The 24,018-nt window shown below is 41.9% G+C and overlaps 1 protein-coding gene across 2 annotated transcripts in view; it reads left to right on the forward strand.

Moving 5' to 3' along the window:
• The window catches only part of PGPEP1 (pyroglutamyl-peptidase I), a 40,094-nt gene that overhangs the window by 140 nt on the left and 15,936 nt on the right, over positions 1 to 24,018 (forward strand). For both annotated transcript variants that reach the window (XM_058163270.1, XM_058163271.1), the window contains exon 2: positions 6,132 to 6,184. In XM_058163270.1, coding sequence (XP_058019253.1) covers positions 6,162 to 6,184 — 23 coding nt within the window. In that variant the 5' untranslated portion in view covers positions 6,132 to 6,161. The remainder of the gene's footprint in view (positions 1 to 6,131; positions 6,185 to 24,018) is intronic.

Below are 24,018 nucleotides of genomic sequence, written 5' to 3' on the forward strand. Positions count from 1 at the left end.
AAGGGGGGGGGGCTGTGAGGAGTGGGACCATTCCAAAGGGGGAGGGAAGTGGAAGGCTTGAGGGTTGAGCTTCGTCTTCCCCCCCGCATTAAGTAACCCCCCAAAATAGTTCCTCTTTTCTTTTGGTCCCAGCATGAACATTAAAACCTGACATTCCTTTTGCTGATTAGGGGAGATGTATAATGTAAAATACGCCCCATCAAGTAATTTGTTCCTCCTTCATTATCCCTCAATAAACTTTCTCTTTTAAGCATATGACAGAGTGTATCGTCCTTTTTTTTTTATATTAAACTCTTGAGTCTGGTGTTTTCCACTTGAAGTATGTCTTTCCCCCCTTCCCTTCTGAATGTTGCGTTCTCCGGAGTATTGATATTCTGGATTAACTGGATCGAGTAATGCGATCCTCCTTAAAAACGGTCCTGTTTGATTTATCTGCGAATGTATCCAACCCATGACTTGCTCCCCGTGTTCCTCTTTCAGTGCCTGTCTCTCCCGTAAATCTTTTATTCTCTCTTTATTTTCCTTAGCCTTGCTAACTCGCCTCTTGTAATAATAATGCCCCCAGAGGCTGTTGCCAACTAGTGGGAAGCTTTTTGTCATGTTTGTTTATACTTTCCTTATTCATAATTCCTCATCTGTTTTCTGCAAAAACTTGAGTTTATTGGAAATGAAATGTTTTGGGGGCGGATGAGCAAGGAGGCTCCTTAGCAGTGGTTGGTGAAGGGAGAGGAGAGAAGGAGGAGTAGAAGGGATCCCTCTCTGTGTAAGATACACATAAAATGCGTGAGGATATTTTGGTGCTAGTTCTCACTGCACAACCTCTGGGGTGACTTGTTTAGAAGAAGGTTAGGGGTTATTCTGATAAAGAAAGTGTGTTGTTGCCACCAGTTCAAGGTTGTGCTACTTGTTGGTAATATGGTAGATATTGTTTTTTTTTTAATTTTCCCTGTTTTAAGGGGGGGAAATATCTTATTGTTCTCCTGGGGAAAAAAATCCCATGAAATGTGAAGTATGGTTTTCTCTGTGTGGACATAGGTCTGTGGGATCTGCATATTGGATTTGTGTGACAGCTTTTTCCCCCCTTCCCCTTATATCCTTCTCTGTTGTTGGATACCTTCCTTCTGTTCCCAAAAGACAAGTCTGATGGCAGCTGGTAAATCTGAAGTCATTCAAGAGGTCTTGAAGTCACATTTCCCCCCTTCTTCCGCCCCCCCCCCCTGTGATTCCCTCTGGGTCCTGAGCTCCTAAATCAGTGTAGCCCCCAAACCACACCCTGGTAACAGTAGGATTGCTTTCAAAGGAAGAGTAACTGCATGAAGCTCGCACAGAGCCCTGCAGTGGTTATTTGAAACAGCAAGTTGGGCTGGAGAGGAGGGGCGACATGAAGTTGCGGGGAAGGAGAGGCCCATCTCTGAAAGGCTTGCGGGGCACAAAAGGGGGTTGCTGTTAATGGTGAGGCTAACATAAGAACAGTCTTTTAACTGGGGGAACTGACGACGCAGCTCCACCTGCCTTGCCCCATCAGTGGCTGGAGTTGTGGCAGTAGGGAGGCGCCCTTGGGATTTACTGATACAGCCTTAATTGGAGCTGAAGGAGTCCAGTGAACTCTTGGCAGGGGTGCCAGGCATTGATGTCCCCTTGCAGAGGCTGAAATGGGAGCTTTTTGGTGAGCTGCGGTTCATGCTCCGTGGCGTGAAGTAGCTACACACCTGTGGAATATAGAATACAAAGCAGTTTCTTTCAGACCCGTTGCGTCCTTGTCAAGATAAAAATCTTCAAATAGTCTGACTGGTACCTATGTCGTTGGCATGCTCTGATGCACCAGCTCATGCCAAGTGCCCTGAATAACATGTGCGTGTCTGTGTAGCTCCTTTCAGGATCAAGCTAATCCCATAAAAATCTGGCAGCTGGGAGCAGCTGGTTTCCTGCTAATTAGCCTTGGCGGCTTCTAGTGAGAGGGTGCCCAAAGGGATTCCAAAATACTCTATTGAATTCTTATCTGATAGCAACAGCCTTGGTTAAGCAAGAAAGAAGGGAGCACAAAGGAGCCTTCTGCCTGGGGGTGAGGGGAGCAAGGCGGAGCTTCTCTTCATTTCTTGGTGCCTTGGCTATGTAGCCGGCACCTGTAGAATGTCCAGTTCCCGGGAATTACAGCTAACCTTTACAACTTTATATTTTCAAAAAGAGGAAAGATTCTTGGAACACACCTTTTTAGAGAATTAAAAACTTTGGTATCACAATAGATGTACCTAGTTTGTCATTAATTGGTTTTCTCTGGTGAGTACAATCAGGCGCAGAAACCTTTGTGAAAAATCTTATTTTTCTTCCTGACAACAAAGAATATAGAGAACGATATATAGTGGGGCATGCTGGCAAAATACTGCCTTTTGGAGAATGTCTTTGAGGGATTGGCATATATTGACGGATGTGACTGGGTCAAATGATAAGTCTGATTGAGTTCACATGTTGCACTAAATGGAATTAGTTTAACCATGGTATAATCAATGAACCACAATAGGTTTAATTTACACCACATGTTGAGCCATAAATAGTGCTTTACAAAACGTAGCGGCTGAGTTCACACAACGACAGCAAAATGATTCAAACCACATTGCAGTATAGTATGTGTAACCCTCTTTTCTCTAAACGTGTCTTGCTTTTGTCTTAAAATCTAATGTTAGAAATCTTGTTTTTAATCATTCGGTATCTTTTTGCTCTAAAATTGATACAACCCAGATCAATTGCTTCTGGAATTATACATGCTAGTTTCCATATATCATTGGGACATGAAGAACTTACTGATTTTTTTGGGTTTACCTGTAATAGTTTGTAATGATACAAATAACTATTTGGAAATAGGGCTTTGTGTCTTACTTGAATACCTGACTTAGAAACTCTGTTTAGCTATGATGGATAAAAATGCTGCTGTAGATAATCAAGAGTCTTGTGTGGTAAAGTTAGGAAAAGTTTTTTTTAAAAATATTTACAGTAGGTTTTTTTGAATGCCTGTGCATTATTTTCTAGTAGCTTCTTTTTTTCCTTGGTTCTTCCATCTGGTGCTCTAGGAGTAATGGGGCAGCCATTCAAGCATAATACACATAATCCTCAATTTATAACCACAATTGCTACCAACATTTCTGTTGCTGAGCAAGACAGTTGTTCAGTGAGTTGTGTCCCATTTTACAACCTTTTGCCACAGTTAATCAGTGAATCACTGCAGTTGTTAAGTAAATCTGACTCTTCCCCACCCCTCAATAGACTCTGCTTGTCAGAAGCTGTCTGGGAAGATGTCAAACGGTGATCACATGACCTTGGGTCAATGCAACTGTCATAAATACATGCCAGTTGCCAAGCACCAGAATTTTGATCACATGACCATGGGGATACTGCAGCAGTCGTAAGTTTGAAAAGTGGTCCTAAAGTCTTTTTTTTCAATGATGTCACAAGTTTGAACAGTGACTAAATGAATGGTTGTAAGTCGAGGATCACGTCGTTGACAAAAAGTGACATCTCACATGCCTCAAACATTTTTACCTTTACTCGAGGTAGAACATCTACAAATTCCAGTTATGGCTTGCCAGTTAACAAAGTTATTCATTAAAAAGCCAAAGCATGCCATTCTTGCTTTGAGTTCAGATACTGTATATATTCTTTTGGAAATCTGCTTGTCCCGGAGAAAGTGCTTAGTGTGTAAAACTTGATATGGAAGACTTCACACCAAATAGATTTAAGGAAAGATATTGTTTTCTTTGACAAACTGCTGAGCAACAAATTCTTTGGAAAGTTAGAAATAGTTAATACAGAAGAGCACCCTAGAGATATAAACTGGGTTTATATGCAGTGTTTACTAGCCATTTTTTACTGAATTAAGTAAAACACAAGCGCTGTCTTACAAACTATGATAACAAACTGAATTATGGCTTAGTGCAACGGAAACCTTGTCACTCTTTACCTCAGTTTTACATAGTTTGAAAAGCTTTGAAGGGGAAATGGACTGACCTCTTGTAAATGCTGCCACTCTCTTGGGCTAGGAGTGTGTTTGATCTAATTTTATTTATATTAATTAAATTTATATCCCACCCATCTCGCTGTCCAAGACAGAAGGACAATGGGGAGATCAAAGCAAGAAAGATGGGAAGGCAACGAATGTGAGGAAGAGAATTCACTTATGATATATGTGCAATACTTTGGAATAAAATCCCATGGACATTAGTGTATTTACTTCTGAGTAGCATTCATAAGAGTGTGCAGAATGGATAACTGATCCAATACGATATCAAGATATATTTATGCTTATGTTATGCATAATTTATGCTGAGGACAATACATTCATTTTAATGTTATATTGCTCTTCCTCCTGAAGACGTACAATATAAAGAAGTGCAATATAAAACTATATTTGACTTTAAAGAACCACAACATTTTTTAAAAAAAGATAATGGACTCTTTTAGTTGTGGAAGGAGAAAAAAACTAATTTGGATCTTTGGGGGAAAATGTAATAAACATTCAAAAATATTTTTCAATCCATATCAGGTAACTCTGAACCCTGATGTATAAGGAACTGTGTGAGATCACAGCAAACTATTAATCTAATAAAGGAGAATATTTTAATCCAGGGTTGAAAGGAAAACTGATGAAGTTACCTAGATTGGGTAATGAAATGTTTGCCAGAAAACAAGTTCAGAGAGCATCAAAAGGCCCTGCAAACTATTATTGATCTGTTTGGACCAAATCTCTATATACTGTCTGGTTAGCAGATCTCCATGATTCAATTAAAGAAAAATCACTTTGTTCCCCTTGAGTTATGTAAAGATCTTTCCTTCTTGGAAAGTGTCCGGCATGGATGCTTATATATTTCCTTATTTGTAGAAATTCCCAAGAAAGTTAGACCTATGCCTCTTTCCTTAAGTTTCATTGAACAAAGTATCCATTATTTTTTAAGTACTCCAAGCATGCCCACTTGCGCAAGATCAGGGTTGGGTGTGGGTAAGTAGGTTTAAGGATAGCACAGGTCATGTAAGTCTGGTCTTCTGGGTAAATTGATTAACCAGGAAAAGACATCTGCCTGTGAAATTAATTGGGCTAATAAATAAGCCACTCTGCATGTGCACCTGTATAATCTGAATTCCGTCACATTCTTGGCAAATCTCTGTCGCTGGTTCTAACTACGGTAACTTGCTTTCAATCACATTTCGACCAGAATAATGGAGAAACGATCTATTTTTCCCCCCAGACTTTTAAAATGGGTGTTTTTAGAGAAACTCATGAGTCAAGGAACCCTGCGCATGTCCCACCTATTCACCTATCATAGTAAGCTGGGATTTGCTTAATTATAATAAAATTCAGTTGTGTTTATGAATTTAGTGACCGAGTTCATACAACGCAAGCCAAAAGCAAATTAACAATCCCTTGCACTAGTATAGTACGTGAACTCAAAACAGTGAGAATTTCATGGTGGTGACACAATCAAGAAGAGGGCCGTGAAAATATTTACAGACACCTCGCATCCTGGACATAAACTGTTTCAACTCCTACCCACAAAATGATGCTATAGAGCACTGCACACCAGAACAACTAGACACAAGAACAGTTTTTTCCCGAAGGCCATCACTCTGCTAAACAAATAATTCCATCAACACTGTCAAACTATTTACTGAATCTGCACTACTATTAATCGTCTCATAGTTCCCATCACCAATCTCTTTCCACTTATGACTGTATGACTATAACTTGTTGCTGGCAATTCTTATGATTTATATTGATATATTGACCATCAATTGTGTTGTAAATGTTGTACCTTGATGAAGGTATCTTTTCTTTTATGTATACTGAGAGCATATGCACCAAGACAAATTCCTTGTGTGTCCAATCACACTTGGCCAATAAAAATTCTATTCTTAGAGAAAGTTCATTAGGTACATTTTCTTTTTATTAACCCCCTTTAAAGTGTAGTTTGGAAGTAGGAAGAGAGAAACAATCCTGGTGAGAGAAAGAATGTACAATGACCTATGATAATTACTTGCTGTATTTTGATGTACGTGATCTATAAAACGGCCAATTTAGACTGCTCGTTAGTGCCTAGAAACAAAATGCCATCGTGGTAAAAAGAAATATTTTTCTATGATTTCAGGGTTCGGTCCATTTGGGGAGTATTCTGTCAATGCCAGCTGGATCGCAGTTCAGGTAAAAGACATATTTTCAAATGCTTCAGTCATAATAGCATTACTTTTTAATCGCTCATTTCTTCAAAAAAAAAAAAAAAGTCCAATAACTATTTAAGCCGGATTCCAAGAAGTGATCCTTCTTGATTTTTTTTCTTTTTTAACATAAAACTTTAACAGCCTTAAAGTTGAATTTGATTACATCCATTCAGTTTTAATGACAGAGTTCTGGTAGTGTTTTGTCCTTGCCTCTGTTTGGCCTGTCTTCTTGAATTCACAGTTTGGAGTTTTTCGGGAACTTGCTGACTCCTCTGGAGAGTAATACTGTAATGATTTCTAGGCAAAAGAGGAATGTTTGTGTAATGATTATCTGCATAGATGAAGATTCTTATCAGAAGTTAAGATTCTTTCAGTTACTTAAAATAACCCCAACCAAATTATTAACTAAAACTCATCAGCTAAAACACTTTAATGAGCCAGCGATTCCAAAGGGATAAATCAGCATTTCCTGTTTAGATCATATTTGCTGATAGCATTTTTGAAAAGGCACGCCATCGTGTGAGCATGAGGCATTTTGAGGCAATGTCTCTGCTAAGTTAGTGTTAGTCCTGTGTTACTTAAAACCCCTAGAATCATTACAAAGGGCAAAAAAAAATCATTGACATCCATTCAGCTGGGAATTGTTTTACAGTATATCCAATTTTTGTACATTTTCCTTGTAAATTCCATTCCTATTTGAGAAGGTCTAGGAAAATGACTTTGCCTTGTCAGATGAGAGTGAATAAAGTCCAAGATGATGATCATTACTTGGATTGTGCACTTTTTGCAAAATAATCGGGAAGTATTCTGGCCCTTGCAAGAGCGCGTCATTTTTTGGCTGTTTGTGAAAGCGGCCCAACTTTTTTCAGGTTGATGCCATGTGAGCATGAAAACAGTGTGGCTGCATTAAAGAACAGCAAGAGATCCACCCTTTCAGTAACTCCCAAAATAATAATAATAATAACAACAACAACAACAACAACAGAGTTGGAAGGGACCTTGGAGGTCTTCTAGTCCAACCCCCTGCAGGAAACCCTACACCGTTTCAGACAAATGGTTATCCAACATTTTCTTAAAAATTTCCAGTATTGGAGCATTCACAACTTCTGCAGGCAAGTCGTTGCACTTATTAATTGTTCTCACTGTCAGGAAATTTCTCCTTAGTTCTAAGTTGCTTCTCTCCTTGATTAGTTTCCATCCATTGCTTCTTGTTCTACCTTCAGGTGCTTTGGAGAATAGGTTGACTCCCTCTTTTGACTCCCTTCTTTGGAAGGGAAATTCTTCTTCCAAATCATTTTCAAAGTAAGCAAAGCATGAAAATTACTAGCAGACAGCTAGTAATGGTCAAGAGCACGGGTGTCAAACTCGCCACGTCACTATGCCGTTCATGTGACATTTGTGAAGCTGGGGTGGGCATGGCCTGCGTGTGACACATCTGGCTGACGGGCTGCCAGTTTGACACCCCTGATCAAGAGGTCTTTGACTTTCTCCCTCCCATGTTTTTCACAGAAGAAACGTAAGACCCAATGGTACAGGATCAGGCCACCAATTTAACAACCCACCAATGTGGGGAGCCTTAACACTTTAATCTGTGAATGGCTGTTCACTACAGAAATGCCTGTCCTTGAATTCAGGGGTGTCCACCTGATGTGGTCAAAAATAAATCAAGGTAGCAACCACAGTGGTGCAGTTGAAGTTCCACCTATTTTTCTTCTTCTGTGCAATGTGTAAAAACCAATAACTAAATCTCTGGAAAGTAAACTTAGCTTAGCTTAGCTCAAGGGTAGTTGATTCACTTGCCTGTACTGTAGGGATTTCAAATGGAATTAGCCTCCCTGTGTCTTAAATTCATGATTCTAGGTCCTGCCCTCTGGACTGATAGCAAATGTATTGGACTTCTGTATGTTTTTGTTTCAAGTGCCTGAGGAATCCAGGTACTGGTAGATTCAGGGGCAAATTACCTGCTTTGGGGATCCAAAAGTGCTTTTTCAAAAGGCAACTGGACTTTGTTTCTTTCTTTAAGACTTTGGCTTCTCATCCAAGAAGCTTCCTCAGCTCTGAGCTGAAGACGCTTCTTGGATGAGAAGTGAAACATCTTCAAGAAAAAAAACAAAGTCCAGTTGCCAGGACAACCATGACCTGGATGACTGAGAATCTCTGTCTGCTTTGGGGGCTGTAGCAAGGAAGAACTTCATCCCCTGCTTTTGGGTTTCCAAGAAGCATCTGCCTTAAAAAAAAATACCTGTTTTTTATCCGTTCATCTTCCACCTCTTGTAAATCCTTCCCTTAGCATGCTGTCATCACTAAAGCAGTTTTTGTGATGTTGCCCCCTCCCTTAGTTTTTGCTTGGAAAAAGCGATGGCGGAATGTTTGCAGAGGCTAAGGCCAAGATGAATAAACGTTCTTACAGATCAGTGTAGAGAAAACCAACCAACTCGATGCAGGAATATGTGGTTTTCTTTGTCTTTGTTACACAACTGTGTAACATCCACCTCTGCTAAGACACCTGTTGGTTGTAGTGAAGATGACTTGTGCTCCTGATTGTGTGTGTTTGTTGCAGGGAAGCAGGGGCGGTAAGGCTCAAAATTCTTCTCTGGGGACACTTGGCTACTCAACTGGCCACATTTGAACATCTGGCACAGCCAGCTGTTAACAGTTGGTTAAGAACTTTCCTATAAGGTTGAAAGTGCCATTGATGTGAAACCGAATGATGTTGTTTTGTCAGGTTTACAAGGCTCTGTTGAGAAAGCAGCTTCCCCAGGGGTTGCTCTGCCGGAAGACTGGGTACAGGAGCGTGACTTTGATTGACGAGCAATTTAAAAATTTGGAGCAGGTGGAGGAACATAGTTTTGCCCTGATCTGTCATAGAAAATTCTGCTTGAGTTCAGTGACCTCATCCATGCCTTTCAATTAAAGAACAGCCCAGTAAACATAATTAGAATGCTAATATCGGAACCGTGAATTACAGGTGGCCCTCAACTTAGGACCACAATTGAGCCCAAAATTTATGTTGTTAAGTGAGAAATTTGTTAAGTGAGTTTTGTCCCGTTTTACGACTTTTCTAGTCCCATTTGTTAAGTGAATCACTGCAGTTCTTAAATTAGTAACATGGCTGTTAAGCGAATCTGGTTTTTCCCCATTGACTTTGCCGGTTGGAAGGTCGCAAAGGGGGATCACATAACTCCGGGACACTGCAATCGTCATAAATGTGAGTCAGTTGTCAAGCATCCAAATGTAAATCATGTGACCATGGGGATGCTGCAACAGTCGTAAGCGTAAAACATGGTCATCATTCACTTTTTTCAGTGCTTTTGTTACTTCTGATGGTCACTAAATGAACCGTTGTAAGTCAAGGACTACCTGTACCTTGAAAGTACCATTGATAGGTGCTGTCTTAATTGTCTTGGCATTGAACTTCCTGGAAATTCATATATCATATATAATGTGGACTGTCAATGCTGCCAGTCTAAGCTGTGCATGAATTGTTACCATAGCCTGAAGCTGGCCTTACGTTGAAGTTAAACAGCTGAAGTTTTCTCTAGCTAGGATCTCATTACTAGGTTTGATGTGCAGTGTTGGACCTCCAACACTGGGGTTTTTTAAGAAGAGATTGGACAACCACTTGTCTGAAATTGGGTTTCCTGCCTGAGCTGGGGGTTAGACTAGAAGACTTCCAAGATCCCTTCCAATTCTGTTGTTCCGCTATTATTAATTTTGCGTAGTTCCTTCTTGGAAAGGTCCTCAGTTGTTCCTCTTTCCCAATACACATTTCTTTCTTGATGAATTCCGAGCGTCTTTCAAATTTACAACTACACCAAGTCGCCTCTATTCCAAGCTCTATTTTTTAAAGTTTAAGGTATTTTTCCTGAACACCCTCCACCCCCTCCATCAAATTGTCACCTTGCTTTTAATTTTTGTTTTCTATCCTAGATGTAAATCCTGTTTTCTTCTTTCCCAGACTTGGTCTTCAAGAGGGGCATTTATGCCATGCATTTCCTCCTGAAATTCTCTGCCAACATACATGATTATAATAATCCCTCAAATTCCCATGATCCTGCCATTAAAAAATGTGTGTTTGACCCTCAACCAAAAGATGGACACCAAACCTGTCTCGCTTGCCTTCCGTTTCTACTGCCTATCCTTCGAGCTTCTGAAATTCTCAGGAGGCATTTAAATCATTCACTCCAGTTTTTGCAAATAGAGCGGTAAAAGTAGGGCTTTATATGCAGCGGAGATCTCCCAGGGTTAGCATTCTGTGCGCCTAAGAATTAGGAATTCGTGTAGGGTGAGCTTTTTCCTTTCTTTTTTAGCTTGATATGATATGTTATATTGTGCAACTGTGGAGCTAAATGTGATCCTCCCTGAAAATAACATTTCAGCCTAACTCATCCAGTGACCTAAGAAGTATCTTCTCTCCTTCTTACCCCTGTCTGGTTGCCAATTCCCTCCCCTTCTGAGTTTGGAGCTCTGGGAATACTCTCCTCAAATGCTTTTAAATTAACCCCCACCTCCCCAACTCTAATCAATTGCTGCCAACTAATGGCAAGCCAGATGTCTGGCTTGCAGCTGTCTATGTTTGTGTCTCCTCCTTGGTGTTTTTTTTTTTAAGCAGCTAGTTGTGTTTGATACTGACCCGCACTGTCTCCAGGGTGGAGGTGAGCCTCAGTTAAGATAATCCTGGCTATCAGCATTCATTGTGAACGAGAAGAGTGTCCCTTTAATACTGTTACTTTGTGAATTGTCACTGACTGGACCCACAATTTGTGGAGCCCAAATTAAATGCCTTTTCTATTACTGTACAGCGCAAATGGGTGCTGGAATTGATTTTTAATTTTGTAAATTAACGCAATCTTTATTTTTCATATCCAGTTGTTGTTTGCATGTAAGTCACACTAGCCCTGTTCTTACATATATTTCCTTGGAAAGTAATTTTTCAGGATTCAGTGCGGCTTGCTATCTAGGGAAGTTATATGTAAGATTGTTTGCCTTAGTTAATTGTAGGGGATTTTTAAAAGTGATTTGAATAGGTTTAAAATTTGCCCAAACTTGCATAAGTGTGCTGGTGACATAGATGTTATTCTTTGGAACTCTTACTTAATTACTTAAGATGACAATTTTACCCCAGCAGGCATTTTTGTTGAAGAGTTCAGTGATTTTTCTTCTCCTGTTGACTAATCTGGGATGTATGAGCAAATGCTTCCTTTTAAAATGATTTTTTTTAATTGTACGTGCATTTGTAATGGCGCATCGCTCTGAAAGTTTTGTTTTTTTAAAGTACAGCTACCTCCTGTTGAGTAATCTGGGATGTATGATCAAATGCTTCCTTTTAAAATGATTTTTTTAATCACATATGCATTTGTAACGGGCGCATCGCTCTGAAAGTTTTGTTTTTTAAAGTACAGCATAAAATAAATCTTGGTTTTTGGAGGATTCTTCCTTGTTTCAGAGGCTTCCAGACAAATCCCAGATCTAACTGCCTCTTAAGCCTTTGTATGAACTGAAGGTCACACCATTCTTGTTGTTGCTGTATTTTGAAGGACACACAGTGGTAGAGTTAGGGAAGGTGCAGAAAAAGAGCAATCAAATTAGGCAGTCGATGTTTTGAAGGACGAGCTAGCGTGTGTGAAGCTTTTCAGTTAAAAAAAAATGAAAAATGGGGCGGTAAAGCCATGATTGGTATAAAGAGATTGGTGGGAGGTAGGATTTAGAGCAGGGGTCTCCAATCTTGACAACTTTAAGCCTGGCGGACTTCAACTCCCAGAATCCCCCAGCCAGCAAAGCTGGCTGGGGAATTCTGGGAGTTGAAGTCCGCCAGGCTTAAAGTTGCCAAGGTTGGAGACCCCTGATTTAGAGTACTGTAATTCCTGACTAGAAGGACACGGTGGCTCAGGGGCTAGGACGTTGAGCTTGTCGATTGAAAGGTTGGCAGTTCGGCGGTTTGAATCCTTAGTGCTGCCGTGTAACGGGGTGAGCTCCTGTTAGTTGTCCCAGCTTCTGCCAACCTAGCAGTTTCAAAAGCACGTAAAAATGCAAGTAGAAAAAATAGGGACCACCTTTGGAGGGAAGGTAACAGTATTCCGTGCGCCTTTGGCGTTGAGTCATGCCGGCCACATGACCATGGAGACGTCTTCGGATAGTGCTGGCTCTTCGGCTTTGACACGGAGATGAGCACCGCCCCCTAGAGTTGGCAACGACTAGCACGTATGTGCGAGGGGAACCTTTACCTTAATTCCTGACTATCAGAAGCTATCAGCTATGAAAAGTATATATGTAGAGCCTCCATATTTAAAGAAGCTTACCTCATTTCCTGCTTTAAGGCAGGGGTCTCCAACCTTGGTCCCTTTAAGACTTGTGGACTTCAACTCCCAGAGTTCCTCAGCCAAGGTTGGATACCCCTGCTTTAAGACATGAGCCAAAATTCTGGGGACAATGCCACATTCTTCCACGTTTCAGACATCCCTAAGGGCTTGGAACTTGGGTGCCAGAATTTTTTAGCTTCTTTTTTAAAGTGACAGCTGAGGTTCTGATATGGATCACTGACAGCTGAGATTCCGATGTGGATAAGTGTGTTGTACAAAGAGCATAGGCAATATGCAAAGTTAATTGAGTAATTACTGTGTTTCCCTGAAAATAAGACCCTATCTTATATTTTTTTTCAACCCCGAAATAAGTGCTTGGCCTTATTTTCAGGGAAGTCTTATTATTTTGGGGCGCATGGAGCAAGATGGGGCTCCTCTTGCCGTCATACTTGATTTCCAGCTCTGCATTTAAATATTTTTGGGGAGGGCTTATTTTCAAGAGGAGGCTTATTTTAGTGCATGAGCTCAAAAGCCTGATAGGGCTTATTATCAGGGGATGTCTTATTTTCGGGGAAACAGGGTAATCATGGTCCTTCCAGAAGCATCTTGCTGACCATGGTGAGAATTAGTGTGCTGGATTAGGCATCTCCCTTCTTCTGGGTGAGAACTTCCTATGTTTTTGTCGAGAATTGTGGAACACAATATGCGCATCATGTTATTGCTATTGCTGGCTGGGCCTCCACTCTGTCTTCCTCATTCCTGCAGGCCTGACGGTCGGAGGAATGCTGAATTCTTCTTCACATTTGTATTTCTTCAATGATTTTGGAAGGCTTGGGATTTTAAAACAGACTGTCTAATTAATTGAGAGCATTTCTTTAATTCTTCCATTTTCTTCCCCCTCCCTCAACTGATTTGTGGCTGCAATTCAGTGCACTTTATCCTGGAAGTCAAGGCTACCTACTGAGTAAACTTGTGAAGGGTTGTTGGGTTTCCTTGAGTTTCTGCTCAATTTAAAGAGAAACTTCGGCTCATTCGTTCTTCTTTAAAAAAAAAAAAAAACCACACACACAACCTTTTTCTCCCCTCCCAGCCTGCAGTTTCCCCTGAGCATGTTTGTGTGCAACAAACTGCACACAATTCTGTCCCCAGCCTGAAGAGGCCCAGACAAAAGAAAAGGAACAGCCTGGCTTTGAACGCATGCAACTAAAGTATTGTGCCTGTGGCAGACAAGACTTCATGGAGCTGAGTGGACACAAAGAACTGTGTCTGAGTTTCTGAGTTCCAGACAGTGTGATCTGCATTTTAATAGACAAAAAAATCAATTAAACAATCTTTGTAAATCCTCCCCGGTTTGAGGGAAGCTAAGCGGACTCTTGGTTTATTGCGTCTTGGGCATTATCCTGCATCCTAGAGCTTTAAAGGAAGAAGAAGGGGGAAAAGAAAGAAAGAAACCCCCTTTCCCCAATTCCTTTCTCTTGTTGAAGGATTTCTTTGCCGTTGAATACATATCCTGGACTGTTCGACTTGGAAATGCTCAAGGGGACAAGGAGGGTGGTGGGTGGCGTTGGTGGAAAAACCATGGCTTAATCTTCAACAAAGCCAAAGAGGAATGGGTTGGAAAAGTCCTCTGAATCTGCTGTCGGGTCGTCTACAAATATTAGCCAAAGTTATTTTCCTGTGGCTTAAAATATAGAGGTTTGAGTCGAACGCGACGTCTCCTGCTGGAAACAAAAACCCATTTGTGCGCCTGTCCGCACGCCTGCACAGACACACGCAGATGCTGAATGAAATACCAAACGGGACAACTTCTCCGAACATGAAATGCATGTATTCCCAACTCCTCTTGGGGCTTGGAAGTTAAAACGTGCTATTTGCTCTTTTGGAGAACTTGCTTTCCAAGTTGCTTTTTAAAAAAAAAAAGGGGAGGGGAGACTTTGATTTCCTGCCTGTCTCCAGCAGGTTGCTTAGGGGCCCAGGTGTGCCCTCTAGACTGTGAAGTTAATTGGCTCCTGTCGCCTTTTATTCGCCCCCCCCCCAAGGCCGGCGAGGAGTGAGGTCAGAGCGCGTCCCGACATCCGCATGGACAATTGCTGTCAGAGTGTCTAGACAGGCCAGATAAGGATATTAGAAACTCACAAAGCAGCCCATTGTGGAGGGCCAGGGAATCGGTCACACACGTTCAGTTTTACTGTTTGTCAGGTACACAAGGCAGCAGATAATAAGTTTGTCTGACTGGAGGAGGGATTTGTTCCCCCCTCCCCTTTATAACTGAGTATAATTCCTATACTGAGAGAGGGGAAGGGAGGGAATGTAGAACATGTACAAATTGCACATCTTATTGCAATTTCTTTTTTTCACGCAGAGAGAAAAAGTCAACTTTTCTTTTTAAAACGCCTTCAGACTTTTTGGTGTGCTGATATTTAATGTATAGCCGCTTTCAAATCGGAAAGTTTTTTTTTAAAAAGTACTTTTTGAAGCTTTGACGATGGAAGGATAGCTACTTCAGAGGAATGTGTTTAATTTAAAAAATATAATTTCAGACTTCTTAGATTCCCCCCTGACCACCCTACCCACCCACCCCCAACTGGGGAGATCTTTCAGAGGCGCAAGATTAGTTGCTCCTTATTCAGGCTATGCTTCATTGTCATACCACAATAAATGTTTTGAAATGTAAGAAAGTGGCATCTGAAATAAAATCATTGTTGAGCTAATCCATTACCTTGATTTGCAGTTGATTGGTGGCACTGTCCGGATGGAATCAGACAAAAATATATCTTGAAAGAAATACCCCTCTTTGTCTGTCACTCATTTGCTATGTGGTCAATTACCTTTGTGAGCTATTTTGTCTCCAAAGCAGTGGAGAAATCCGGCCAGTTCTATCCGGCTTATGCGAACCGGTAGCACTGGTGGCGGGAGGCTCCACCCACCTGCCGGGATGTCATCCCATTTTTTACACTCTGCACATGCGCAGAAGACTCTGCACATGCGCAGAAGAGGCAAGCGCATAGCGCCCACGCACTCCCGTTCCCAAACTGGTAGCGAAGGTAAGTGGATTTCACCGCTGCTCCAAAGCCTTATGCTCTTAATTATCAACTTACTCCAGGAAAGTATTTTTGCAAGAAGTTGCATTTGTCCCTTACGAAAATTGCATCTGCTTGATATAGGCCCATGATAGTGAACTTATGGCATGCGTGGCTGAGGTGACACGCAGTGCCCTCTCTGGTCGCTCGTGAGCCATCGCCCCAGTTCAGCCCTGCTGCGCATGCGCGTGTGCCTCCCACTGGCCAGGTGGTCTTCGGGTTTCTGCAATGTGGGGGTGGGGTGCATGTGGGGGGGCACGTGGATGCACGGAGGGTGAGGCATGGAGGGGCACACACACATGCACGGGGGCATGTGGGGGGGAGTGCGGAGGCCGCATGATTTTTTGTTTTTGTTTTGCTATTGTATGTCAATCGTATTTTTAACACTTTTCCTCTGTATCAGTTACAAGTGTGGCTTCACTGAGGTATAGGGAAAAAATAAGTGATTTTTCAATGGTTTTTTTAGACCTCAGTTATCATATTTAACAAGGAAGGGAAGACTCTAATCCTTGTGGTTGAGAAATGAGACTGAATACAGATGTAAGTGAAGCTTGGTAGAATTAGAGAAAGCAGAAATATGTCAGAGCTTGACTTTCAATTGTCAAGAGACAACCTGTATGTGTCTATTTACTTTGTGGCAACATGGTATGTAATTAGCAAAAATAGAATTACCGGCTATAACATGGGTAGCCAGTGTGAATTATTCATATAAATCATGAGCAGACTTTGATGGTTTGGAAGATGGTAGTAGGAACCTATGCATGGGAATTTACACTAACTTTAGTTTATCCTCGTGCTTCTTTGCTATGTCAACAGCTTCTCTGCAGGTATCTGATCTTGGAAATGAGTGCATTTCACATCTGCCTTTTGCAATAGGCGAGATTTTCAGGATAGTAGGTAATTTCAGTGGCATCTCTTGAAAATATAGTAATATAATAACCTTAGGTTCAGTCTGGGAATCAAGCTGGAGTTGAGAGAATGCCCAGTTAGTAGAACTGGAGTGATGCATCCAGTTTATCTGCAAGAAATGCAGATAACTCGCACACTAAGATTTTGAAGCTGATGAAAACAGTTCAGTTAGGTTTGGTTTCTCTCCCCCTCTCCCTATGAGCTTCAAAGAGAAATCAGAAGTAAGGACTGCCTGGAGGGCTTCCCCCCCACCTCTTGTATACAGATTGCTAGTGTGTTATGTCTAGTACTTTCTGCTTTCAGATGAAATGTCTGGGCTGCAATTTGAGACATCAAGAATCGAATCTTGGAACATTTACTTTAAAAGGACCCCGCTCTGCCTGGTGCTTCACCAGGATCATTTTCCTCCATCTCTCCTGCTTCCATCACGGTGTGTTTGAACGCTGCCTTCCAGCCCCTGCCTTTGCTAATGAATCCAAGCATTTCAGACGCGGATCAATAATGATGCACTGTTAAGACCCAGAATTGCCTTTGGAGCATCGGCCCAGCCATGTGATTTATTATTGTTGCTTCTGGAACTTGCCTGCCTGAGACACCCCCTGCCCCTCCTCTCTCCAATAGTAACCCTGTTTTCCTAGGGGTCTCTACTTTAAGGAGAAAAAAAAGAAGACATCAAATGTTTACACTTTGATTTTATATATATATATATATATATATATATATATATATATATGTATGTATGTATGTATGTATGTATGTATGTATGTATGTATGTATATATGTATATATGTATATATGTATATATGTATATATATATATATTTTCTGAGGTTTTCGTGGGTGTTTGTATGTAGGTCTTTGGTTATTCGGGTTTTCTCCCGCGTAAAATTGGAAGTGTCTTGGCGATGTTTCGACGAAGTCTCATTCGTCATCTTCAGGCTTCAGCTTCGTGCTTCTGGGAGCAAGAAGCTCCCAGAAGCTCCCAGAAGCATGAAGCTGAAGCCTGAAGATGACGAATGAGACTTCGTCGAAACGTTGCCAAGACACCTCCAATTTTACGCTGCAGAAAACCCGAATAACCAAAGACCTACATATATATATATATGTATATATGTATATATGTATATATATATATATTTTCTGAGGTTTTCGCGGGTGTTTGTATGTAGGTCTTTGGTTATTTGGGTTTTCTCCCGCGTAAAATTGGAAGTGTCTTGGCGAAAGGTGAGAAAAACGCCCACACAGCATGAACAAACGAGATGATACCTCCCGCCTACCAGCCATTTGGAAACCCGCCGTTATTGACAAACGAGTCCCTAACACGAGGAATGACACCAGACCCACACTCACGAGGTCCACACAGGATGTCACCACCACACATCCACCCAGAAAGCAGACCCAAATCCACACTAATCATGAAGCACGACCAAGGACCAGAAGCCAGACTGCAGCTGCAATATTAGCCATTTCAAACCCCTCCAATCCATACATGCAGCAGACAGACACCCACTATGAAGATATAGCACGACCACAAACACGAAGCCAAACAACAGCAATGCAGCTCACCAGCTCAAATCCCCCTGCAACTCAGACTAATCTGAGCACAACCAAGCCCCCACCCAAACAGGACACCCCCCCAGCCAATCAGAGCACAAAAAAAAACCCCATCCAATCAGAGCACAGCCAAGCTCCACCCAGTCAGTTCAAACCCCCACTAGCAGTTAAAAAGGAAGAAACAGCTGCAATCACACATTGCTCCCAGAAGCACGAAGCTGAAGCCTGAAGATGACGAATGAGACTTCGTCGAAACGTCGCCAAGATACTTCCAATTTTACGCGGGAGAAAACCCGAATAACCAAAGACAGACAGACAGACACACATACACACACACACACACTCACACACACATATATATATATTCTTCAAGGAAACCAATTTAAAACTCCTTTTGTGCAAATCCCAGCTTCCCCTCCAGACATATTGTGTTCTTCAGTCAAAAGAAAAAAAGAGAACGGTGGAAATTATAAGGACTAGAGCGAAAAGAAAGGAAAGAATTAAGACAGTGGTAACTTAAAAGTCAGCCAGCTGTGCCAGACGAAAGAGGGTCATCTAGTCCGCTTCTGATGTCCAGAAGGAGCTTCAAAGCCCTGAATTGTTGAATTTCTCTTGGTTGAACAGTGGGCTGAACTTGTCCTCCACCACAAATATGTTGCCTTGTGCTTTTCATGCTCTGGTTCTTTGTATTCCACATACCCAATTTGCTTTTCTATAGGTAATATTTAGGATCAAGTACAGGATTTCCAGTCCTGGAGTATTGTATAAATGTCCTGAGCTGCATCTGAAAACTGCTATTTAAGCTGAGAAACATTGTTTTGTTATATGGAGAACAACCCTGCTTGCGTATAAATGTATCTAATTTAATTTAAAACCCATATTAAAACAAAAATAGTTGCAGCCCTGCTTACCTGTAGAAGGACAACCATCCAACTTGAGGGATCCTTGGTCCTCTGATCCTCCTTGTTTCCTTGTAGACCAAGGGTGTCAAACTCAGGGGCCGGGGAGGGGGGCGGATCCAGCCTGCAGGGTGCTTAGATCTGGCCCATGGGGCCGCCCTGGAAACAGCGAAGGACCTCTGCCTCTGCCAGTGAAAACGGAGCTTGTGAGGACCACGTGCAGCTCTCCTAAGCTCCGTTTTTCACTGGCAGAGGATTGCAGGAGGCCATCACAGCCGAAAATGGAGCTTGGGAGCGCATTTTCGCTGGCAAAGCGCTCAGGCCACTACCGTCGCCCCCAACACGAGTCACGTTGAGCTGGCCACGCACATCTTGGCCACGCTCATGCCAGCTCCACAAGGTCAAACACAACCCTGATGCGGCCCTCAATGAAATTGAGTTTGACACCCCTATTGTACACCTTTCATTACCTGACCTAAGTAATGCACCGATAATACTATCTAGTTTGGTAATGAAATGTCTGCAAGAAAACAACCAAACACAGAGAGCACCAAGGACCCCTCTCCCCCATTTCAGTCCTGAACTACTCTCCTTTATTGGAACCACCCAGCTTGAGATACGATGGTCAAGCATGATCTTTGGACCCTGAAAAGATGTGCAGAAAGATGGGGTTTGAGTGTCCTTAGGCAATTCAGGGAGGACCATTAGGGAAGGGTTAAAGAGTTGTAAAACCTAATAAAAGAATAGTTGGTATACCGAAAATACTGATTTTAGTTCCAGCAACCTGCCATTAAGCCTGCAATGGAGAAGGTTTGGGTAGCAGGAAATAGAGAAGAATTATCTCTTTTTGGATAATCAAAGTAAGCAGTTTTGGATTAAATCCTCAAATGGTCTGATTTTTAGTAAGGCAGTTTTTGTTTCATTTGTAGTTTCTTCCTAATTTACTGCTTCATACATGGATCCCAGCTGTCCTTATCCACTGTCACCCAAGCATATAATCCTTGGTTTTGCAGAATAATTCCTTTAGAACAGAGGAAGTCTCAAATTAGAAAAGGATGAACTGAAATGCAAAAAGTCAAGAATTTTGTTTTGTTCCTTCCTGGGAACTTGCTGAGTTTTTCCAATGGAAAACACTGGAAGAAAACTGAAAAGCAGCAAATGTATTTTACACGAAACACAGTCACATCTGAGAATAATGTGGTTTAATGTTTGCAGTGTTAAATGTTAATTTAGTATCCAGGTACTATACATCGCTAGTTCTTAATAGTGCACTAATGAGAATAAAGCTCTTTAATAATTTATTTGTTTTTGCTTTTCTGTTTTCAGTTTTTTTTCCCCTACATCATAGATGGCAAAAATGAACATCCTTAGCATTTTGCATCTCTCATTTGGGCTATATTAATAATTCTGGGTGTAGAAAACTAAGGCATTTTTATTTTTAACGATGCATCCGTGATTCACGGGGAGAAAAGCTTCACTCAAAAAACTTCGAATAAACAAGATGTTTCTTTTGTGTAAGCTGTCTTTTATCTGAAAAAAAATGTAAATACTTTAAAAGAAAAATATTTAAAACTGCTTTTTGAATTTAACAAAGATGCCAGATGGTACAAATGTATCTCCTTAATTGAAAGTCTGTGGAGATTCTCATATAGACAGATTTAACCATAGTTTCAATTGGGAAAATGTGACCATCCTAGACCAAGCCAAGTCCAAAAATGTCAGGGAATTGCTAGAAGCATGACATTCAGATTAATGTTCTTCCCAGATTTGGAAGGGATCTTATAGGTCATCTAGTCCAACCGCCTGCTCAAGCAGGAGACTCTACACAATTTCTGACAAATGGCAATCCAATCTTTTCTTGAAAGTCTCAAGTGATGAAGCTCCCACTACTTCTGAAGGGAAGCTATGCCATTGGTTGATTGTTCTCACTGTCAGAAAGTTCCTCCTCATTTCTAGGTTGAATCTCTCCTTGGTTAGTTTCCATCCATTATTCTTTGTCCGGCCCCAGGTGCTTTGGAAAATAGCTTGACCCCCCTCCTCTCTGTGGCAGCCCCTCAAATATTGGAACACTGCTATCATGTCTCCCCTGGTCCTTCTCTTCAATAGACTAGCCATGCCCAGTTCTTGCAACCGTTCTTCATATGTTTTAGTCTCCAGTCCCCTAATCATCCTGGTTGCTCTCCTCTGCACTTTTTCTAGAGTCTCAACATCGTTTTTATAGTGTGGTCTGACGTATCAGCTTTCAATAGACACATAGATATTAACATCTATGAAAAAGAGACTATCACCCAGCCCAAAAAGAAACAAAAATACCCAAGTACTGCTCTACCAGCAATTTGCACCCAGATCAGCATAGATTAACTCCAAAGTTAACCTCACACCAACAGTCAAATAAACAATACCCTAAACTGCCAAAGAAGCCAACAATAAACAGCCCAACCAAAGAATCGCTAAGACCAACACTGACAGCCAAGCCACCAGAATATGAACTTCACAGCAAACTGCACTCCTTATCAGCACTGAAGAGGTTACCTAGTTTGGGTAATGAAATATCTACAAGAAAACAAGCAAGCTCAGAGAGCACCAAGGGCCCCTCATGGAGATTCCCAGTCTTCCAGGTCATGATTGTCCCAAAGGTTCTTTTTCAAAAGGCAGCTGGACATTCTTGTTTTTCCTTGAAGACGTTTCACTTCTCATCCAAGAAGCTTCTTCAGTTCTGACTGAATGGTGGAGAATGGAAGGATTTATATTCCTTGCAGTTATCTGGTCGTTAGCACTCTCTCTGAGAATCGTCCTGCCTTGCTCAGTGGTGAAATGCAAATTTTTTTTTACTACCAGTTCTGTGGGTGTGGCTTGGTGGGCGTAGCAGGGGAAGGATACTGCAAAATCTCCATTCTCACCCCACTGTAAAATCTCCATTCCCTCCCTACTCTGGGGCCAGCCAGAGGTGGTATTTGCCAGTCCTCCAAACTATTCAAAATTTCCGCTACCGGTTCTCCAGAACCTGTCAGAACCTGTTGGATTTCAACCCTGGCCTTGCTGGACCCTTGAGGCTCCTAACCATTTCACCCTTCAATCAGCCTTTCTCTACCTGTGCCTTCCAGATCTGTTGCGGTTTTAAAACCTCCACTGTGTTGAGTTTGAAGTCTGAACCATTTTTTCCTTACGTCCACCTGGCAGCAGTCCAGAACTGGGGAATTCATAATATTTTTCCATTTCCCAATCTAGCCTTCAGCGCTGATTCAGCACTGATGTTTTTCATCATCTTCCATCCACATATGTACTTTGGAGACTGCAAGTCTGAGACTCTGCCACAGAAGTGGGCAACTGTGACCCCTTTACGACCTTGGACTTCAACTCCAAGAATCCCTGAGCCAGTAGCAGAAGCATCCTGTTTCAGGAATTGTGGGACTTGAAGTCTAGAGGTTGTGGAGGGGCCATAGTTGCTCTCCCTTGCTTTGGAACAAAGATAACGAACAGAATTCTGGGAGTTGTAGTCCAAGCAACTCCAGATTGCCAGAGGCGTGAGAGGAAGGTTGCCTTGCATCATTGACCAGATATTGCAGAATGAGTTGGTTTTTAAAAAATCCTTAATTCATCAGGACTGGCAATTCTGGATCGATAGTTTCTCTCTCATTCTCAATCACTCCATTTTTATATTTACATGTTGTTTCCCTTCCTTGAAATGGTTTCTGGTTTTAACTTGACACCCTTATTAAAAATATAAGTGCATCATGTGCGGTATAGTTACTTCCATTCCCAGGGAAATCTGTGGAGAGCTCAGAGTGAGGTGGAAGGTTTAGAGTGGTTCAGTGGGTGTGAAAATAGCTCAAAATGTTTTGGAATTTCTTTGCTTCCTGCCCTGCCTGCACAGTCTTTCATGATGCATTTTAAATCTTGTCGAAAGTTTAGGCAGAGCATTGCTTTCGTAGGCTGGAGACAGGAAAAATTGGGTTGAGGTTGCTTCGCATTGAGTTGTTTTGCAAGTGTTTTGCATTAGATACTGTGAGGCTGCTCATGATGCAGCCGCGCTAGTTATCCTGGATACTTCCGGCTGCCAGAAAAAGAAAGTTGGAGGCTTTGTCAGGAACTGGTCATCTGCGAAGATGTTGATGAGTCTTACTTTGGCTGGTCTTCCACCTTCCTTCTCCTTTATCCACTTCTGGAAAACAGAGGCAACAACAGGTGCTGGATCTGAAAAACTTGTGTGTATACGGAATCCAAGACTCTGTAGAAGTGAGAAATAGAAGGCCAGTGGGAGAGACACCCATGTTCTCCAACCCATCATAGCTGAGGAATCTGGGAGTTGTAGTCTCAGAGGGCACATCCTCTTGAGGAAGATGACTTACATGTTCTTTAATAAACCTTTCTCTGGGACAGCATAGGACCTAGCTGCTAGAGCAAATAACGTCTTGAAAAATCTTTGGCATTTCCAACATTTTAAGTATTTAATTTTAAATATCAAACCATAAAAGCAATCCTGCTCAGTCGGGCCAAAGCTGACATTAATAAAGATTTTTATTCCTAACAATGGCTAACCTGAAGCCTCTAAGGCAGTGATGGTTAACCTTTTTGGTGCCGAGTGCCAAAGTGTGCACGCATGTGAACCCCAAAATGCAATGCGAGCGATCCCCGTGCATGCACCCCACCCCCATGCATGCGCATGCACTTCCTCCAAATTCACTTGTCCTCCCGTGCCCGCACGACAGAGACCAAAAGACCAGCTGGCCGGTGGGAGGCACATGCGCATCTACGGTGGAGCTGGGCTGAGACAACTACTGGAGTGCCTGCAGAGTGGGCTCTGCATGCCACCTCTGTGTGCCACTGTTCGCCGTCACAGGCATAGGTTATTTTGAGTTATTTATGTGCTATTAAACATAACTAGATAGAGGCGCAGTGGCTCAACGATTAAAGTTGCTGAGCTTGTCAGCTGGAAATCTGACAGTCTGCACTGGAGAGCTGAGTGCCGCAAGATGGGCTGAGCTCCTATTATTTGCCCCAGCTTCTGCCTATCTAGTAGATCGAAAGCATGAAAATGTGAGTAGATAAATAGGTACCACTGCAGTGGGAGGATAAC

Source organism: Ahaetulla prasina, chromosome 1 (genome assembly GCF_028640845.1).
Source record: "Ahaetulla prasina isolate Xishuangbanna chromosome 1, ASM2864084v1, whole genome shotgun sequence".
NCBI lineage: Eukaryota > Metazoa > Chordata > Lepidosauria > Squamata > Colubridae > Ahaetulla > Ahaetulla prasina.